A 15,823-nucleotide genomic window follows, 5' to 3' on the forward strand; every position below is an offset into this window, starting at 1 on the left:
CTGGGTTACAATATGGTTGAGGTTTTTGAGAAAAGGGCCATTAGACTTGATGAGGAATGACATTTTAATGTGGAAAAGCAGCGATTCACAGCAGTTTTCCTTCTTTATCAAGTAACCGGTTTGATCCTGAAAACTTCCAGTACAAAAATAGATCTTGGGTCTTTTATATAAGGGCGTATGTAATCTTTACAGTTTCTATACAGAAGCTTATTCAACATGAATTCAGGTTATACTGTTTTTTCTTTTTACAAATTAAGTTTGGCAAAAGATGCAACGCTGTGATGTTTTACAGAAGGAATGTTGGGTCGTGGCTGAGACCTTCTACACAGGCAGAAAAGCTCAAATCTGGTTTGTAAAAAGATACATTAAACAGAGTTTAGACATAATGTCACATCACTGTCTGTTAAACACTCTGCATTTAACAGTATTATACAAACAAGGCACTGATGAACGACACTTTGGACCCTCTGTTGGACTGTCAGAACTGAGTTTCAGCCGCCGAAGCAGACAGTCCAACACCAAGCTGATGTGTTTACAGTGTGTTATTGCACAAAAGAAGAAGAGTTAGCCAACAGTTATGAGTCAAAGTGCATCGAGTGTGTCTTCTACTTTACTTAGCGGCAAATAAACCATGGCACTAAAAACAGAGAGCATTCTGGGACGATCCCTCTGTTACCTGAAAAGTCTGGACCCCATCGGAACACTTGAGTTACGAGGGAAGTAGTCCCCTCTGCAGAGAAACTTTAAATGAACTGAGCGTACCGCCATATTTCAGGTTCCAGTGATTTGCAGTAAACCGGCGGCATGAGAAGCGCTGACATGGAGCGAGGCTTTTCACACAGATTAGCAGCTTTCTGAAAAGGCACCGACACGCAGTGTATCAGCTTGCAGATGGAAGAGCAAAGGTCCGTTGAAAACACACACACACTCGGAGAAATGCAACTAGAATAAATAAATAAATAGTTGAAAGCTGTTCCGGCTAGTCTTCAAAGTTAAAATAAACTGCTTCCTGAATGATCATAATACTTCCTGCTACAGAGCAGTGAACACATCTAAACAGGTCGTTACTGCTGAAGCTGAGTGTGCAATAAAAAGCAAGCATGTTTTTAAGTCACCTACACAGGAAAAAGTGTTTCAACACATTTTGTTTGTAACTGACACATTTCTCATTCGGGGAGGAAACAAAGTTCAAGAAGCCACACGTTCGGCTTTCAGACAGAAACACGATGCTCCCTGTGTCGGCCGTTTCTCTCCAACCACCAGGAGTGTTGCGGTGGACAGGAACAGGAATCGGAAGCCTCCCTCCCTCCTGGTTCAGGATCAGCTGAAGTTCGTCTTGCGAAGGTGTCTGTTGGGGATTTCTATGGCGCTCACCTGCAGCGGCCAGGAGCCGCCCATGATGCCGGCCTGGATGGCCACGCCCGTGACCACGGCCAGGTCGGGGTCCACCGACGTGTTGGGATCCTTCCCAAAGTACTCGCTGATCAGCGTCCTGATGCGCGGTATCCTGGTGGACCCTCCCACCAGAACGATCTCGTCCACGTCCTCTTTCTGCAGGTGGCCCTCGGCCAGCACCGTCTTCACCGGGACCAGGATCTTCAGGAAGAGGTCCTGGTTGAGCCCCTCGAACAGCTGGCGACTGACCTCCACCTGGAAGAGAACCGGAGGAGGAGCGGGGCCCTCCGGGGACCCAGAGCCATTGTGCGCGTGAAGGTGGAGGGGAACGGAGATCAAGGCGCTGGGGTGGAGGGTGAGGTTGAGCTTGGCGGCTTCCACGGCCTGTCGGAGACGGTGGATGTCCTCCTTGAGGACGGGGGCGACGCCAAACTGCTGCCGAACTCGCTCGCTGGTGTACTGGAACAACCTCTGGCTGAAGTCCTGACCTCCCAGCTTGTTGTTACCTGCAAATAACATATTATTTAAAAGAATTAGATATTTCTTATTTCATATTGATTCTACAAGGTAAACAAAGTGGTATTGCAATTTTATTTCCACACTTTTGTGAAAATAAAACATTTATTTTTCATTTCCATAAACAAATATAAATATGTATGTATCTTACAGATTTTACCAATTTAGTTTTTTCCCCATGTGTGTCAGATAATTACTAAATGACAAAGGACAAAAATCACCTGAGTAAAAACAAAGTTTGTACATTTTTTTTCCCCCACCGTAAAATGCAAGCATTTTCAAGAATTTTCCAAGGTAACCTTTCAAACTTTTCCAGAACCACAAATGCACCACAGAAGCCAGTTTCAATTTACTAATATATTGAATTTACTAATAATTTATTACTGTTCTTAATAAGGTTTTGTCGCAATATCCTACACAGCAGGGATAAAGTAAACTAAAATACAACATTTAATGCTTTGAAAATTTTGTCACATCCTACACACTTGATTTAACAAAAAAGAATCACCCAACTTTAATAACTTTAACATATAAAAAATTTTGTTGATTAATGGACTTATTCAAATGAATGTTATTGAGCCACAAGGAATAACAGGTATTCAGCTCATTGTATAAAATGGTTTGTATAAAGGTAAATGGCCTCCATTGTTCCACATTTCTCCGTTTGTTAACAACAGCTCTCTCGGAGGTCGACTGGATTCCCCAAAAACAACAGAAATGGCTACATAGTCAATGATTTTGACTCTCATCTGTTATTTAATTTCTTTCGATCAGACGACGCTTTATGAAATCTTTTAGGCCATTTCATGTTGTAAGCTCCATCACAACGATAAGTTGATTCCGCAGCACTGGCAGTAAAAAGTCCTGGGTCAAACTTGTGAAACTGAATTCAATGTTGATAACATCTTTAAAATAGGATTTAACGAAGAGGGTGACTACTTTTCCACACACGACCAGGTAGGTTTGGAGAGTTTTGCTCTTAATAAATAAAATCTATCAATCGTAAAACATGTAGGTATGAAAAAAATAAAAATAAAAACGCTACCTCACAGAGTGTTTAGCATTCATGCAATGTTTTTCACGGCACTGCATGAATGTTACATGCCGTAGAGTCGATTAGAAAAATCTTCCTAACAGCTGTATCCAATTACCTGCCATGGCCCTGGTGAGAAACATGCCTCCCTGTTTGTTGAGCAGAGACACATCCAGAGTCCCTCCCCCCAGGTCCACCACCAGGACATTGAACACGTCCACTTTGTGCAGGCCGTAGGCCATGGCTGCAGCCGTCGGCTCGTTGATCACACGCAAGATCTCCAAACCTGTCAAACCACGACCAGACAGTCAGTGTTGCAATTTCAGGCCACAATAAGCCTGAAAATTACACAACCATGGTTGTGTAATTTTCAGGCTCATTGTGGATAAAACAATGAGCTCATTAAAGACACTTTAGGAACAGAGCAACATCAGGCGCCTCGCGTCGCTTCAAACCGTCCTTTTGATCACCTGACCTGCGAGGTTAGCGGCGCGGACCGTGTAGTTCCTCTGTCGCTCGTCGAACTCTGCGGGCACCGAGATGACGGCCTTCTGGATGGGCACGCCCAGCTGTCGCTCAGCCATCTTCTTTAACCTCATCAGCAGCCTGGAGCCGATGAACTCTGGGCTCACGGTGAAGGTGTGGTTGGTGGAAATCACAAACTCTGCGCTTCCATTGTTGTTTACCACCTGGAGAACAAAGCGCAGGACAGAGGCTTTTAGAAAGGAAGGAACATGCAAAAGTAGAAGCTGTTGGAAATAAAGTTATCTGAATGATGACAGGGGCAACACTGAGCTGTTTCAGTACAGCTTTGAACTGAATTTATTTGACAATTACTGTGCATTTCAAAAACATTCACAACCAATTAACTTTTTCAGATTTTCTCAAGTCAAAGCTATAAACTTTAACTGTTGAGATTTTATGAGGTAAACCAACACAAAGAAGCACAGAATATAGAAGTTTGTTGTGTTTTTTCTAAACCTTCAAAAACATATATACATATATGTAGCTAAAAAAAAAAGCCTTCCCACATTATGATGCTGCCACTGTTGCTTCCAGGAGGATGAATCGGTTTTATCACAGTTTTGTTTTGCATATTGGCTAAAAACTTAAAGCTTTGCCTCACCTGACCAGAACATCTTCCACGTTTGCTTCAATCTCTACTGCTACAGCTACACTTTACCAATTTTTAAACTTTATTATAAAATATTATAAATCAATGTATGCATCATTATATTTTAAAAGGACTAATAGCTGTTAGAAATTCATGTTCTTTGACAGCAAATGCAGTAACCCAAGCTTCCCCCACGTACAATGAGCCCCAGCTTGACCCACCTGGAACGGGTACCTGGCGCTCTCCTGCTCCAGGACACCCGCCTCAAATACCTTCCCGATGAACCTCTTGGAATCGTATACGGTGTTCTGAGGGTTGCTGTCCGCCACATCCATGGCTTCGTACCCGGCTAGCACCGCAGTGCTGGTGAACGAAACCGCGCTAGGGATGCTCTTCCTCCCCTCCTCATCTTCGATCACCTCCACCTCCCCGCTGCCCGGGAGGAAGACTCCCACCGAGCAAAAGGTGGTGCCCAGGTCCAGGCCGATCACTTTGGGTTTGGGGGGAGGCAAGTACTGCTGTCCCAGATACCCAGCCAGAAACAGGGCCAGGATCACCGAACCTGCGGCAACGAAACCGAAACGGTTATCAATCACAGGTGGGACAACAAACCGAGCCTCTAATGGGTTTTAGCTTAAAAAGTTGTTTATTATTAGACTTACCGATCATAGAAATCTCCCCGGACATTGTCACAAACAGCTGGACCTTACAGCAAACTCCTAAAATGTGTCTAAAATGGAAACACCGGCTCAGACAACAGGAGCAACTGAACTAAAATACACGTCAACATTTTACTGCTCGCTGTGGATTATGGGTAATGTAGTTTTCAGTTATTACCACATACAAGGAGCGTAGCTCAGCTCATGATAGCTACTGACTACGACTTCCATCAATAGTAGTGAGAAGTCAAAGCTCGTGACGTTTTTCGCGCTCTCAGCCAATCATCTAGAGTCATTGAAAGTTCACGTCATATGTTGCATTTACAAAACCTCGGAAATGAGCATTTTAAATCAGAAACCTCCGACGTCTAGATGCATAGTGTATACCATTTTAATGTTCGACTTTAATTTCTAAAGATGTAAACTTAATCAATTAAGGAGGAAAATCCTAAAATACATTATCATTATTGTATATTATCAGTATAATAGTAGTAGTAATAGTAGTGGTAGTAGTAAAGTTGGGCATCAAACGACTTAAGTAAGCGCCAAACGGGCGAAATAACAGCAACCGTTTCACTGGTAAAGCTTTTACTTAAATAAAGAACAGTGGGGGAAAGGAGGCTTTGAAATTCTAGAAAAGAAATTATTTGTATCGTGGTTTAACATTTACTAGAAAACAAAATCTCTTAATTTAAAATATTTTTATAGATGATGTAACAGTCACGCTGGAAGAATCTTGTTCAAGTTAGTAACTGGGAAACTATTCCATATTAAAGTGGAAATGCAATAATCGAAATCGGAATCCGACTTCCTATTTACCATTAAATGCAGCAACGTTTAGAAATTATCTTTAAGCTGGATAAAATGTTACATACTGCAAACTTGCACTCTACCTCTTCTTTTCCTTCTACAACAACTAATTCTACTAGTGCTACTACTACTACTACTACTACTACTACTACTACTACTACTAATAATAATAATAATAATAATAATAATAATAATAATAATAATACAATGCATTTATTTCTATAGTAATACAAATTTTTTTTATTAATTGTTGATAAAAATCAGAAACAACGGTGGTATGAATGAAGACACAATTATAATGGTATATTTTTTTTATTGATTTATTTACAAAAGGTCGTGAAAACAGATAAATACATATGTACTTAGCATAGGGTTTACTCTTTTACACATACACAAACAGACACTCTCAAAATAATACACATATATTATGTACAGTGTGTAATATAGACCATCAGCCAAACATTCACCAGAACCACCACATTCAGAGGAAATGAAGGACTGAATGCCGAGGGCTGGGCTGGGCTGGGCCTGGATGTGATGGGAAATATAAAAGTGATTCATCTGTGACAAATAAAGGTTTAAAACAATTGCGAGCGAAAACACTGGATCATTTGCAATGTAATAAATATAACTGACTTCATATCAATAAACTGTTAACTTCTTTACCTTCATAATGCAACACAAGGATGAGATTACACTTTGAACATCTGTTCTGCAATCCCCTCTTCATTCATCTTGTAAAGCGCCCCCACATTATACAAGCTCCAGGTCAGGACACAAGGTGTAAACATTACATGTTGAGAGGATTTTTAGATTTCTGTTTCATCAGAATTATTGGAAAAAAGTGTGACTTTATATTCCAAATTTCTCAGAATCCTTCTGATAAGCCAAGCGCCTCATGCCTCCGCTGTGTCTGCGACGTGCTCTGTGTCCTCCTTAGTGTCCGAACACTCAGACGGGATGAAGCAGCCTGAGTCTCTGGGACAGTCGCTGTCTTCCTCCTGCTGGCCGTGGGAAGATCTGTGCTCCTCTGCATTGCTCGTATCATCACCTGCAGCCGCAAAGAAAATCAAATGTAATTAAAAAAAATAAAATAAAAAATGTGTTGAGAGATAAGGTGCTTCTGCCTACATAGAGGAAGATAACATCTGTGGCAAGTCAGTGGAAACTGATCGTGAATCTCTAATATCTCTTTTGATCTACTTCTGCTACAGGAACATGTTTCTTCATGAGTCAAATGTGCCTGCGAGAGCAGTGGTAGCTTTTTTTGATAGGCAAACGAATGCATCAGATCCCCGTCTCTTTTCTTTTTTCCCCCTCTACAAGCAGGGAGCATTCCTCAGTTCTGTGGTTTGTCAGAAGCTCCTAATCCCCCTGACCACAGCCCTAACCTAATGGAGCGCAGCTTGATTAAATTAGTGCCGTCTCATCCACGTCAACAGGCTTGGCAGCGTCGCTGCTGCAGCGGCTGCCATCTGTTGGGGCTCACGCCATCACCCAAACAAATAAACAACAATCAGTGGCTTCTCAATCACATTTTCTCTGAGTTGCCGGATGCAGCACAACCCCCACTAGTGGATGTCGCAGTTCTCTGAATCGCAAGCGAGTGCAAGTTTTGTTCTCATTCAGAGCTACGTGATAATCAGCCCTCCTGCTTAGAGATCTCAGATTACAAGAATGCCTTCTGTCCTGGTGAGCGCTTTCTGTTTGACTGACAGGAAATCACTGGTGAGCCATAAGTGCATAGTGGCACGCAGGCAGAAGCAGGTTTCAGCTACAGGTTAAAAAAACAAAAAACCTTATTGTTTCAGTTCTTATCCTGAAACAGTTTCTAAGGTAATGAGAACGTCTCTGCAATGGCTAAAACAGATCAGTCTAGTGCTGATTCTTAAGATTGGGTTGTATTGAGAGGACGACTGCTCAGGATGCGGCTGACCTTCTACGTAGCAGAAGTCGGCGGCAGCGAGCAGCTTCCGCCTGTGCTCGGGGTCCTTGACGTTCAGCTCTATCAGGTGTTTGTCCTGCAGGTGCAGCAGGTCCTCCACTGTCTGGTAGCCATTCAGCAACAGGGCAGAGGCGTATTCCTGAAGCAAAACAATTCATTAGAGGGATTATTTTTTAAAGTGAGGTTAAGTTATACGTTGCTTCCATCTCACAGCAGACAATATCTCTCTTTGCATATTTAGTGCAAATCCAGAAGGCTCCAGATAATGGCTAGTTTGAGACGGTTAAACTTCTAATATAAGGATCTCTAATCTCAAAAACCTCTCAGCTTCATGTGCGATAACTGTTTATAAGCCTCTAAACCTTCATCGTGTTTGAAATGGATAATTATTGACAGAGATTTACAGAGAAGTCCACAGGTTTATAGACTTCTCTACAGTACAGAATAACTGAGACTGTTAGCAAGCAGGCAGCTAGCATTGACCAAAAGCAGACGTATGCTGTCTAAAATCAGCTACCATCACAAAAATTTCCCACTTATTTTCATCACAGTTAGTTGTTATTCACACAGGAAATGAAGGATGGAGACGTGCAACACCACTGATCTCACTGTCAAGCACATTCTGAGAACTGAACATGAAAAGTATTTCTGGTCTCTCAAGAAAGTAGGTCAAAGTGAAAATAAATAAACTAAATTTCTCTTAAAGCACCATATATATTTATAAAAAAAAATTCTGTAAAGACTGATTGCATGCTCTGTTCCCCTGTTCTCAGTTTGTGGAAAGTCACTGTGAATGATTTGTGGTGTCTAGAAATTATTTTCAAGTTCATCTCTCAGAATGTGTTTCTCATAGGAAGATCATTGGTGTTATTCTGACCCACCCATTATAAATGTGTCTTTGGTCTAAAGTAGGGTTCTGCAACTTCATTCCTCAGGTGCCACTGTCTCAAAACGTCTGTATTCATTTCTGCTTCAACACACCTGAACCAAACCAAAAGGCTGAGTTACCTCTTTTGGGATATCAGAAAGTTTGGCAACGGCCTGGCTATTGATTCAGCAGTGTTGGAACATGGATGCATCCAAAAGTTCCCAAACAGTGGCACTTGACAATTTGAGTTGCAGACCCCCTCATCTAAAGGTTCATAAAGTTGCAGGTCAATATTCAGCATTCATTGTTCTTAGGTAGAATTAATAGCTAAAGCTAGATAACAGCTACGTTGTTTTATTCCTGACTTTTCATCAGACATGTGTAAATGCCTGTAGACTCTGTAAATAACTGTCTAGTGTAAACATGACAAAGACATGAAGGTTCATAAAATAATGTAAAGTAATGATGTTCTTAGGGTTGGAGTTGTTTATTATGGTGGAAGTGTGTTTTGATCTCAGCCTTTCTCAGAGTTGATTTATGATTCAATCTCAGGGTCAAAGAAATCTGGAATTATATTTAATGAAGAGGCCAACAACATTTTACTGAATTAAGTGCTATGAAAGTTACTAAGCAGGAATTACGAGATCAAGTTTTGAATCTGATTGATCACTGAAAAGCTTAAATTTCTAACTTGACAAAAATGCCTTGATTTCTCCTGGATCCTGTCCTCACCTCCAGATTCAGCCGCTCCAGTAACTCCAGCAGCGTTTTGGGTCGTGGCCTCTTGCACAGCTTCTGCTGCCTGATCTTTGGACTTTCCTCCTCTTCTTCTTTCTCCTTCTCCTCTGCCAAAACATCCACGTAGATAAACTTAAAGTTGCCGACTTTGTTGTTGAGCATGCCGGTCCAGATGCCCATCGGAGGCTTCCTGATGATGTGGATGATGTCACCAACCTACAAAATCCAATTAAAGGTTGAAAAGTTATTTTCTGTCCAAGTCTCCATTACTAGCAGGACAAGTTTTGCTGGAAGTTACCTTCAGTTTCAGTGAGTCTGTGTCATAAGGACTGGGAACGAAATCGGTGTGGACCCGAGCCCGGCCGCAGAACTGACCCTGGTAGGAGCCATCCTCCTCCAGCTTCAGGCTGTCTCTCTGACTGGAACCGTTGGACTCGCTGGTGACTCCACCTGAACCGGCAAACCAATAATAAATACACAGTTCCGGTTCTTAACACTTCACTGTGCATGGATCGGATGTAAACACTCACTGGAGGAGCTCTGGCCGCTGTACAGACTCTCCAAGGAGTTGCTCGTCTTTGCAGAGCTTTTCTCAACTGCTGGGCTGCTCTCTGTCTCTGCTTCTGGGTCTTTGTCTGTGTCGTCCCCCTGGATCACATAAAATGGCAAAAAAAAAAATATTAATCAACAAGGACATGAGAGTAAGCTACAACATACAGGGTCAAGTAAAGACGGAGATGCTAAAATTTCAAAGTTTAGCATCTCTGAATCTCTGAATCTGTGCGACAGCAAAGTATGAAACTGCAGAAAGATGTTTTTTTTTAATTCTGTACAGGTCAAAGTATAAAGCAGAATTGCATTGTTGCTCAGGCCAGCGTCCTGCGTGAGGATGTGGGTTTGTGTTAGATGAATGTGATAAAGGAAGAGCACAGGGCTGCAGTAAATGCTGTGACAGGTACAAAGGGGGGTTTTTGGTTATCTGTGTCAGCTGAAGTGCTTGTCATGCAAAGTGAAGAGATTTATCCCGGTTAGTGAAGAAAGCATCTTAAAAAAAAGACTCACCGTTTCCTCTGAAAGAGACTTGGCGTGCTTTTTGCCCATCTTTCTCCTCATGGTCAGCGAGATCTCCTTCATCTTTTTGCCGAATCCAGCTGATCTACCGGGATCTGGACTGTCGCACTCTTCTCTGAGCTGAAGAGATTAATGGTGGACAGAAAAAAAAGGTGGAATTAAGTAAACCACTTGTTTTTCTGCTCCATAAATTTCAGCTAAAAGCCCATTTCAATGCACATTTTCAAAGTTGTGCAAATATGAGCACTCTAGCGTATCCACAAGACAAAGGTTTTGGTGTTATATTATACAACATGGAATTGATGTTTGTTATAAAACACGAATGCACAAAAAAACAAGCTTGTCCACCAACCATAGTTGTCCCATTTTCCTCTATTTTGGCTTGTGATGAGTGATGTCTGAGACCCTCAAACCTGCCGAAGCTTGTGGAACGCTAAAAGAGACAAAAAAAAAGTACGTCCTCTTACTTTACTTGAACAGTTTGTGGGTAAATTTCCTGCCACTGTCTACTAACAAAAGACTGAGGAATCTGGGTTATTTTATGGCAAAGACACAAAAACATCTGTTCTTTTGCAAATAACATGAGTAAAATTTACCTTTTTTAATCATTTCCATTTGTCTACATGTTTCCATGAAGCAGCGCTGGCAGATTTAAACGACACTACTATGTCCGCACAGAACTAGACGTGAACTCACAGCTTGCTTTTCTCTGGCACTCCCAATTTTTCATAAAACTAAAAGTCATCATAATCTCTCCCAAACCTAACCCCTCTCCCCAACACACACACACACTCACACACATCATCCCCTGTGCAGAGCACCAAAAATAATTATATAAATGATTAATCCTGTGGAAATCCTGGTTAAATATGAGCTCTATGCTCCTAGACAGCCGTCGGGGAGATTGAGTTAATGTAGCAGAAACTGCTTAGATTTGTGCGGCTCTCTGCCAGCGATTATATGAACAGAACATTTGTTTTCACTCTCATTTTTAATTCCAGTGTTTGGATGAATCTATTTACATTTTTTATTTTTTTTTTTGCATACTTTTAGCTATAAAACAGGGGCAATTTCATGTAATTTACAGTTTGATTCATTAGGACAAGAATAACATGATACAAAGTTAATTAAAAGGATTAAATTGTTCCACCAGCATTAGTTATGTTTAGTTTTTTTAACCTACCTTCGGTTTGTTGCTCCTTGTTTTGTCTGACACATTAGACGCTGCTCTTTGTAACATTTTCAGCTATATGAATTTTCTTGCTGTTTTGGCCAGTTGCTGCTCTTTTCTTGCCTCTCCCTCACTGATCTGACAGTGATGTGTTAACTTAACGCTCAGGCTGACTGTCTGATGAGCTGACTGGGCCACTTCCTCACAAAACACAGGATGTGAGGCAACTGACTGTGTTTCTTGCTGCAGTATTGCTTTGAAAGGGAAAAACACAAATGCTTAAGTGTGCATTTTGTGGCCTTCTTGAAAAAAAAAAAAAGAAAAAAAAAAACCCACTTTCAGCCACTTCCAGGAACGGCTCAGTTTGGGGTTTCTAATTGCAGTGTTTGTTTTTTATATATATTTTTTTCGATATTATCTCGGGCAACTTAATGAGAATGCGCTTGCGTCACGTCAGCTACCGATGTTGTGTTGCTGTGGTTAATCCACAGAGTTGGGCCAGTAATTTCGCTAAGTAAATGTCAGTCACGTAACCACTGTTGGTCATGTTGTGGTATAATGCGATTATTCCCTCGCTGCCAATAAATCCCAACCAGTCTCATTTCAGCCAAAAAAATAAAATAAAAATACAACAGAAAATGTGTAATAATGATTTTTTTCTCCTAAAGAAATTAATTTTTTAAAAATAGCAATGGGGAAGTGGATGATGGTAAATGATGCTGGAGTAATCAGTCATTTCTTAACGTGGGGTGAGAAATTTAGAGGAAGCGCTTAGGTATGACACAGAAAACAGCTCAAAGTGGCAACTTTGCTGTGTCGAAACGCTTTCCGGTTTCTCTGGGTTACCGATTTTAAAGCAAGCTGCATATCCTACCTTGAAAAAAAAAAAGATTACACATGCAATCCTGATTTTAGTTCAAAATAATAAAATAACCAGACTGAGAGAACCTTCCTGGAGAACGTGATCACTCCGATGCAATCATGTGGGGATTTGTTGCCGCGGTTATGCCACAGCTGGTTTCATTTGGTTACTTGCACAAAAGAATTCAACAGACAAAACCTCTGAATAATCCCGCTGCAATTCAATCAACCATGAACTCCTGGCTATTCAGATTAAGGTTTCTAATCTATGACTTCCCAGACTCCTGGCTCTGGGGTGAGACGGTTGTTCATCTTAGTTCGAGAAGGAAAACTTCTGTTTTGGAGAGGAGTGCGTTATATTGTTGTTCACTTAGTTTTCAGTTAGGTGCTCCCACACCTTTCTGCAATCCAAACATGTTTCCAGATCTTTAGTACACACAAGTAAGAGTATAATAATTCACCATGAATTCATTGTTACACTAGTAACAACGATGTAAATATGGAAGCTCAGAAAAAATGTGACCTTTTAGCAAATTTATGGTAAAACATTTCATCATTTTCAAAACCTGCCAAAACATTACATCTGAAAGAGCATCTGAGCAAAGCCATTTTTTTCTGCCACATCCCAATAAGAATGAAAGCCATCACAAAAATAGATTTTTTATTTTAACCTTTAAGCCTAATGTTGTCTTAGCTCCATCTGTTACTAAGAACCAGTGTCCCTGCTGCTCCATAGGCAGCTCTAAATCTCTATGTAAGACCATTTTTTCATCTTTGATTGTTTCTCCCTCAATATGTTAAGCTTTGACTACTGCTCTGTGTGACACATGCTGGATCCTGCACGTGCTCTCTGACCAGCAGCGAGGGTTGTGCTCTGAGAATTGCCAACTGTTCACCAGGGCAATGCCCCTGGCTCTGTCTAGACTATTGTAAGGTATTAACAGCAAGTAATCACTATTACAATAGAAAAATACACAGTTAATGCTCAATTCAGAATGGATTAATTTCCTATATGGTAACCTGGAGTGAATATACTGAACTCTAATAGCATTCAATGATTCTTTTCACATTTTGTGATGTTTCAGTCTCAAAATTTTATGTATTTCACTGGGATTTTATGAGATGAAGACAACGCAGCACATAGTTTTGAAGGAGAATGAAAGACAGCCTGGTTGTCAACTCCTGTGTTCTACAGCATGATGCTGCTACCACCTTGTTTCATTGTTGGGATGTTCAGATGTGCAGTGTTTGGTGTCAATACACACTTTGTTTTGTATGTTGACCAAAAAAAGCTAAATATTTCCTTAACCTGACCAAAAGAAATTCTCCCATTTTTTAAATGTGTCCCTTTTGTGGTTTGTAAAAAAAAAACTGCAAAGAGGAAATCTTATAGTTTTCTTTAGAGTATTTCATCCCATTTTACCTGTGGATCTTTGCACATCCATGCTCTGCTTGCACTCCTATCATTCAGTGAGAACACCCATCTGTCCATTTGTGCCAAACTTCACATTTTTTGATAATATCACAATATTGTTTAATGACCTAAATCTGCTTAAACAACTTTATTCCTGACATTTCTGCTGTGCTCCTTGGTCTTAGTGATGCAGTTTATTTCATGTTCTCCAACAAACCTTGACAGCTGGATTTGCACTGCGCTGAAAATACACACAGCAGCTCTCTAGTTACTAATTATTTGAATTGTGAAGTCAACTATTGCTTTGGATTTTACCTGGGAGTTTCAGTGGACAGGGAGTAAAATACAGAAGGATAAAACTAGTTTTCTTAAAAAAAAAATACTTGAACAGTTTTGCATCATTTTCCTTCCCCATCACAATTATTTACTACTTGGTTTTGTCTATTCCCAATAACATACACTGATGTTTTTCTCATCTAAAGAAATATCAGACTTTAAGTTGTTTGCATGATTTCAAGATGTTGAAGTATTCCTGTTTTTGTTTGTTTGTTTGTTTTCTTATGTGTGGAAAATCTTCTGCTCTACAGCACATCACACACTACTATTATGACGTATTTGACTGGTCCTAGGTAATCTGCTGGATAGGGTTAGGGTTAACCTAACCCTCCAAACAAAAAGCCCCCAATGAATGGTAGCAGCTACCTCTTCTGGTCAGTTCTGGATTATGTTAAGGCAGAGAGCAGGAAGTGGTCTATAATCTGCACAGAAACTGTGGCAAACCATCATATGTGGCTACGTCCTTCTGCATATTTTGGTCAATATTTAAAGGACCTTTTTTTATTGTATTTTTTTTAAAGCTTATTGAAGAACATAATTCATTGCTTACATTTGGCTCTGACAGATCCACCTCCGTGACAGACCGTGGCACCTTTGGTTGAAGCTGACAGCTCCTTTTTAGGCTTCCATTCTGGTCCATCACTGCTTGTTGCTTCCCATCCCACTCCTTTCCATGCAGGGCGGCAAATTCTTGGGGGAGCATGCGGTACTCCGTGAGGGGCCGGCAGCAGGTGTGCTCTATGGTCCCCCAGGCGGGGCTGCTGTCTCCTGGGTTGCTCCAGCGTTGGTGGTGGGTTGGTGTTGCTCCTCCAGGTAGGCTGACCATGTCCACACAGCGGCCAGGGTTTGAGTTGTCCGGGGTGGGGAGAGTGGAGGATTTGCCCAGCCACAACCTCCTATCCGGTCTAGATGTGTATGGCACGTCCAAATACTGTGGTTCCAAGAGTGGGCTCATTATGTTTGGTGGGGAACTCACTGGAAAAGGAGGCGAGCCAAAGAAAAACCCAAGAACATTTGTGGAAAAAAAAAAAGTATGATAAAGAACGAGGTGCACCACAGACTCGTCAGCACAAAGTTAAGGAGAAGTTTATCACAGGGTTAGGTTATAAATACACCAGCCTTTTTTTTTTTTGACACGACACATGTGACACATCTGCAAAACTCCCAAAAAATACATGGCCGTCCACCTGAGGAGACCAGGCATCTAAGAAGAGCATTAATCAGAGAAGGTGTTAAAATACCTTAGTGTAACTCCGGAGGAGCTGCAGAGATTCAAAGTCAAGGTTCATGATTTTATCCAAGTCACAAATATCAGTTGTGCACTGCAGAAGTTTTGCCTCAAAGTAAAACTGTCAAGAGGAAACTCATTGTTTAGTCAAAGGCATAAGAAGTCCCTCTCACAGTTTACCAAACTGTTTCATTGGACAAAGCAAACAAGTGACATAATGTGTCCTGTCAGATGACACCTCATGTGGGGGACGACTCCATAACCACAGCATCCCTAAAGTGAAACATGGCAGTGGCAGCATCATGGTGTGGAACGCTTTTCTTTAGCAGGGATGGAGAAGCTGAGCAAAGCTGACTGGAAAATGGATGGAGCTAAATATAGAACAATAGTGGAAGAAAGGTCTTTCCTCCATGAGCAACAGAGGAAAACTATTGATGAAAACACATTTTTATGCTACACTTAGATGCTTGAGAAACTCTAAGCTTGAGTTGCTTTCCAAAGAAGACTGAACATAAGGCTTTGTCCCTAGATTAATTGAGCTGCTTTGCTGCAATTATGGCTGCAAAATACTTGCAGCCATAATTGCAGTAGAGGGTGTCTGAAAAAAATGCACGCCAGTTTTCTAAGATTTAAAAAAAGGAAGCGTCTCTGTTGTGCCACTATT

The 15,823-nt window shown here is 41.1% G+C and overlaps 2 protein-coding genes across 3 annotated transcripts; both read right to left on the reverse strand.

The window, feature by feature from the left end:
- Positions 1 to 50: 50 nt before the first annotated feature.
- hspa13 (heat shock protein 70 family, member 13) lies at positions 51 to 4,891 on the reverse strand. The gene is made up of 5 exons (XM_008426007.3): positions 4,721 to 4,891; positions 4,280 to 4,620; positions 3,420 to 3,633; positions 3,063 to 3,230; positions 51 to 1,901 (listed from the first exon to the last, which is right to left on the reverse strand). Exons 1-5 carry the CDS (start codon positions 4,743 to 4,745, stop codon positions 1,321 to 1,323), a joined length of 1,329 nt encoding a protein of 442 aa, XP_008424229.2. The 5' UTR covers positions 4,746 to 4,891; the 3' UTR covers positions 51 to 1,320.
- A 929-nt stretch (positions 4,892 to 5,820) lies between these two features.
- Positions 5,821 to 14,887, reverse strand: samsn1a (SAM domain, SH3 domain and nuclear localisation signals 1a). 2 transcript variants are annotated; one of them, XM_008426008.3, is made up of 8 exons: positions 14,482 to 14,887; positions 10,502 to 10,582; positions 10,141 to 10,269; positions 9,609 to 9,726; positions 9,377 to 9,528; positions 9,073 to 9,294; positions 7,464 to 7,611; positions 5,821 to 6,578 (listed from the first exon to the last, which is right to left on the reverse strand). In XM_008426008.3, the coding sequence occupies exons 1-8, from the start codon at positions 14,884 to 14,886 to the stop codon at positions 6,424 to 6,426; spliced, it is 1,410 nt and encodes a 469-aa protein (XP_008424230.2). In that variant the 5' UTR covers position 14,887; the 3' UTR covers positions 5,821 to 6,423. The 2 variants fall into 2 exon arrangements, with proteins under 2 accessions (XP_008424230.2, XP_081470878.1); XM_081614752.1 differs by lacking the exon at positions 14,482 to 14,887 and adding an exon at positions 11,333 to 11,601.
- Positions 14,888 to 15,823: the final 936 nt, after the last annotated feature.

This window comes from Poecilia reticulata, chromosome 13 (assembly GCF_904066995.2).
Source record: "Poecilia reticulata chromosome 13, P_reticulata-male-v2, whole genome shotgun sequence".
In the NCBI taxonomy this organism is placed as follows: domain Eukaryota; kingdom Metazoa; phylum Chordata; class Actinopteri; order Cyprinodontiformes; family Poeciliidae; genus Poecilia; species Poecilia reticulata.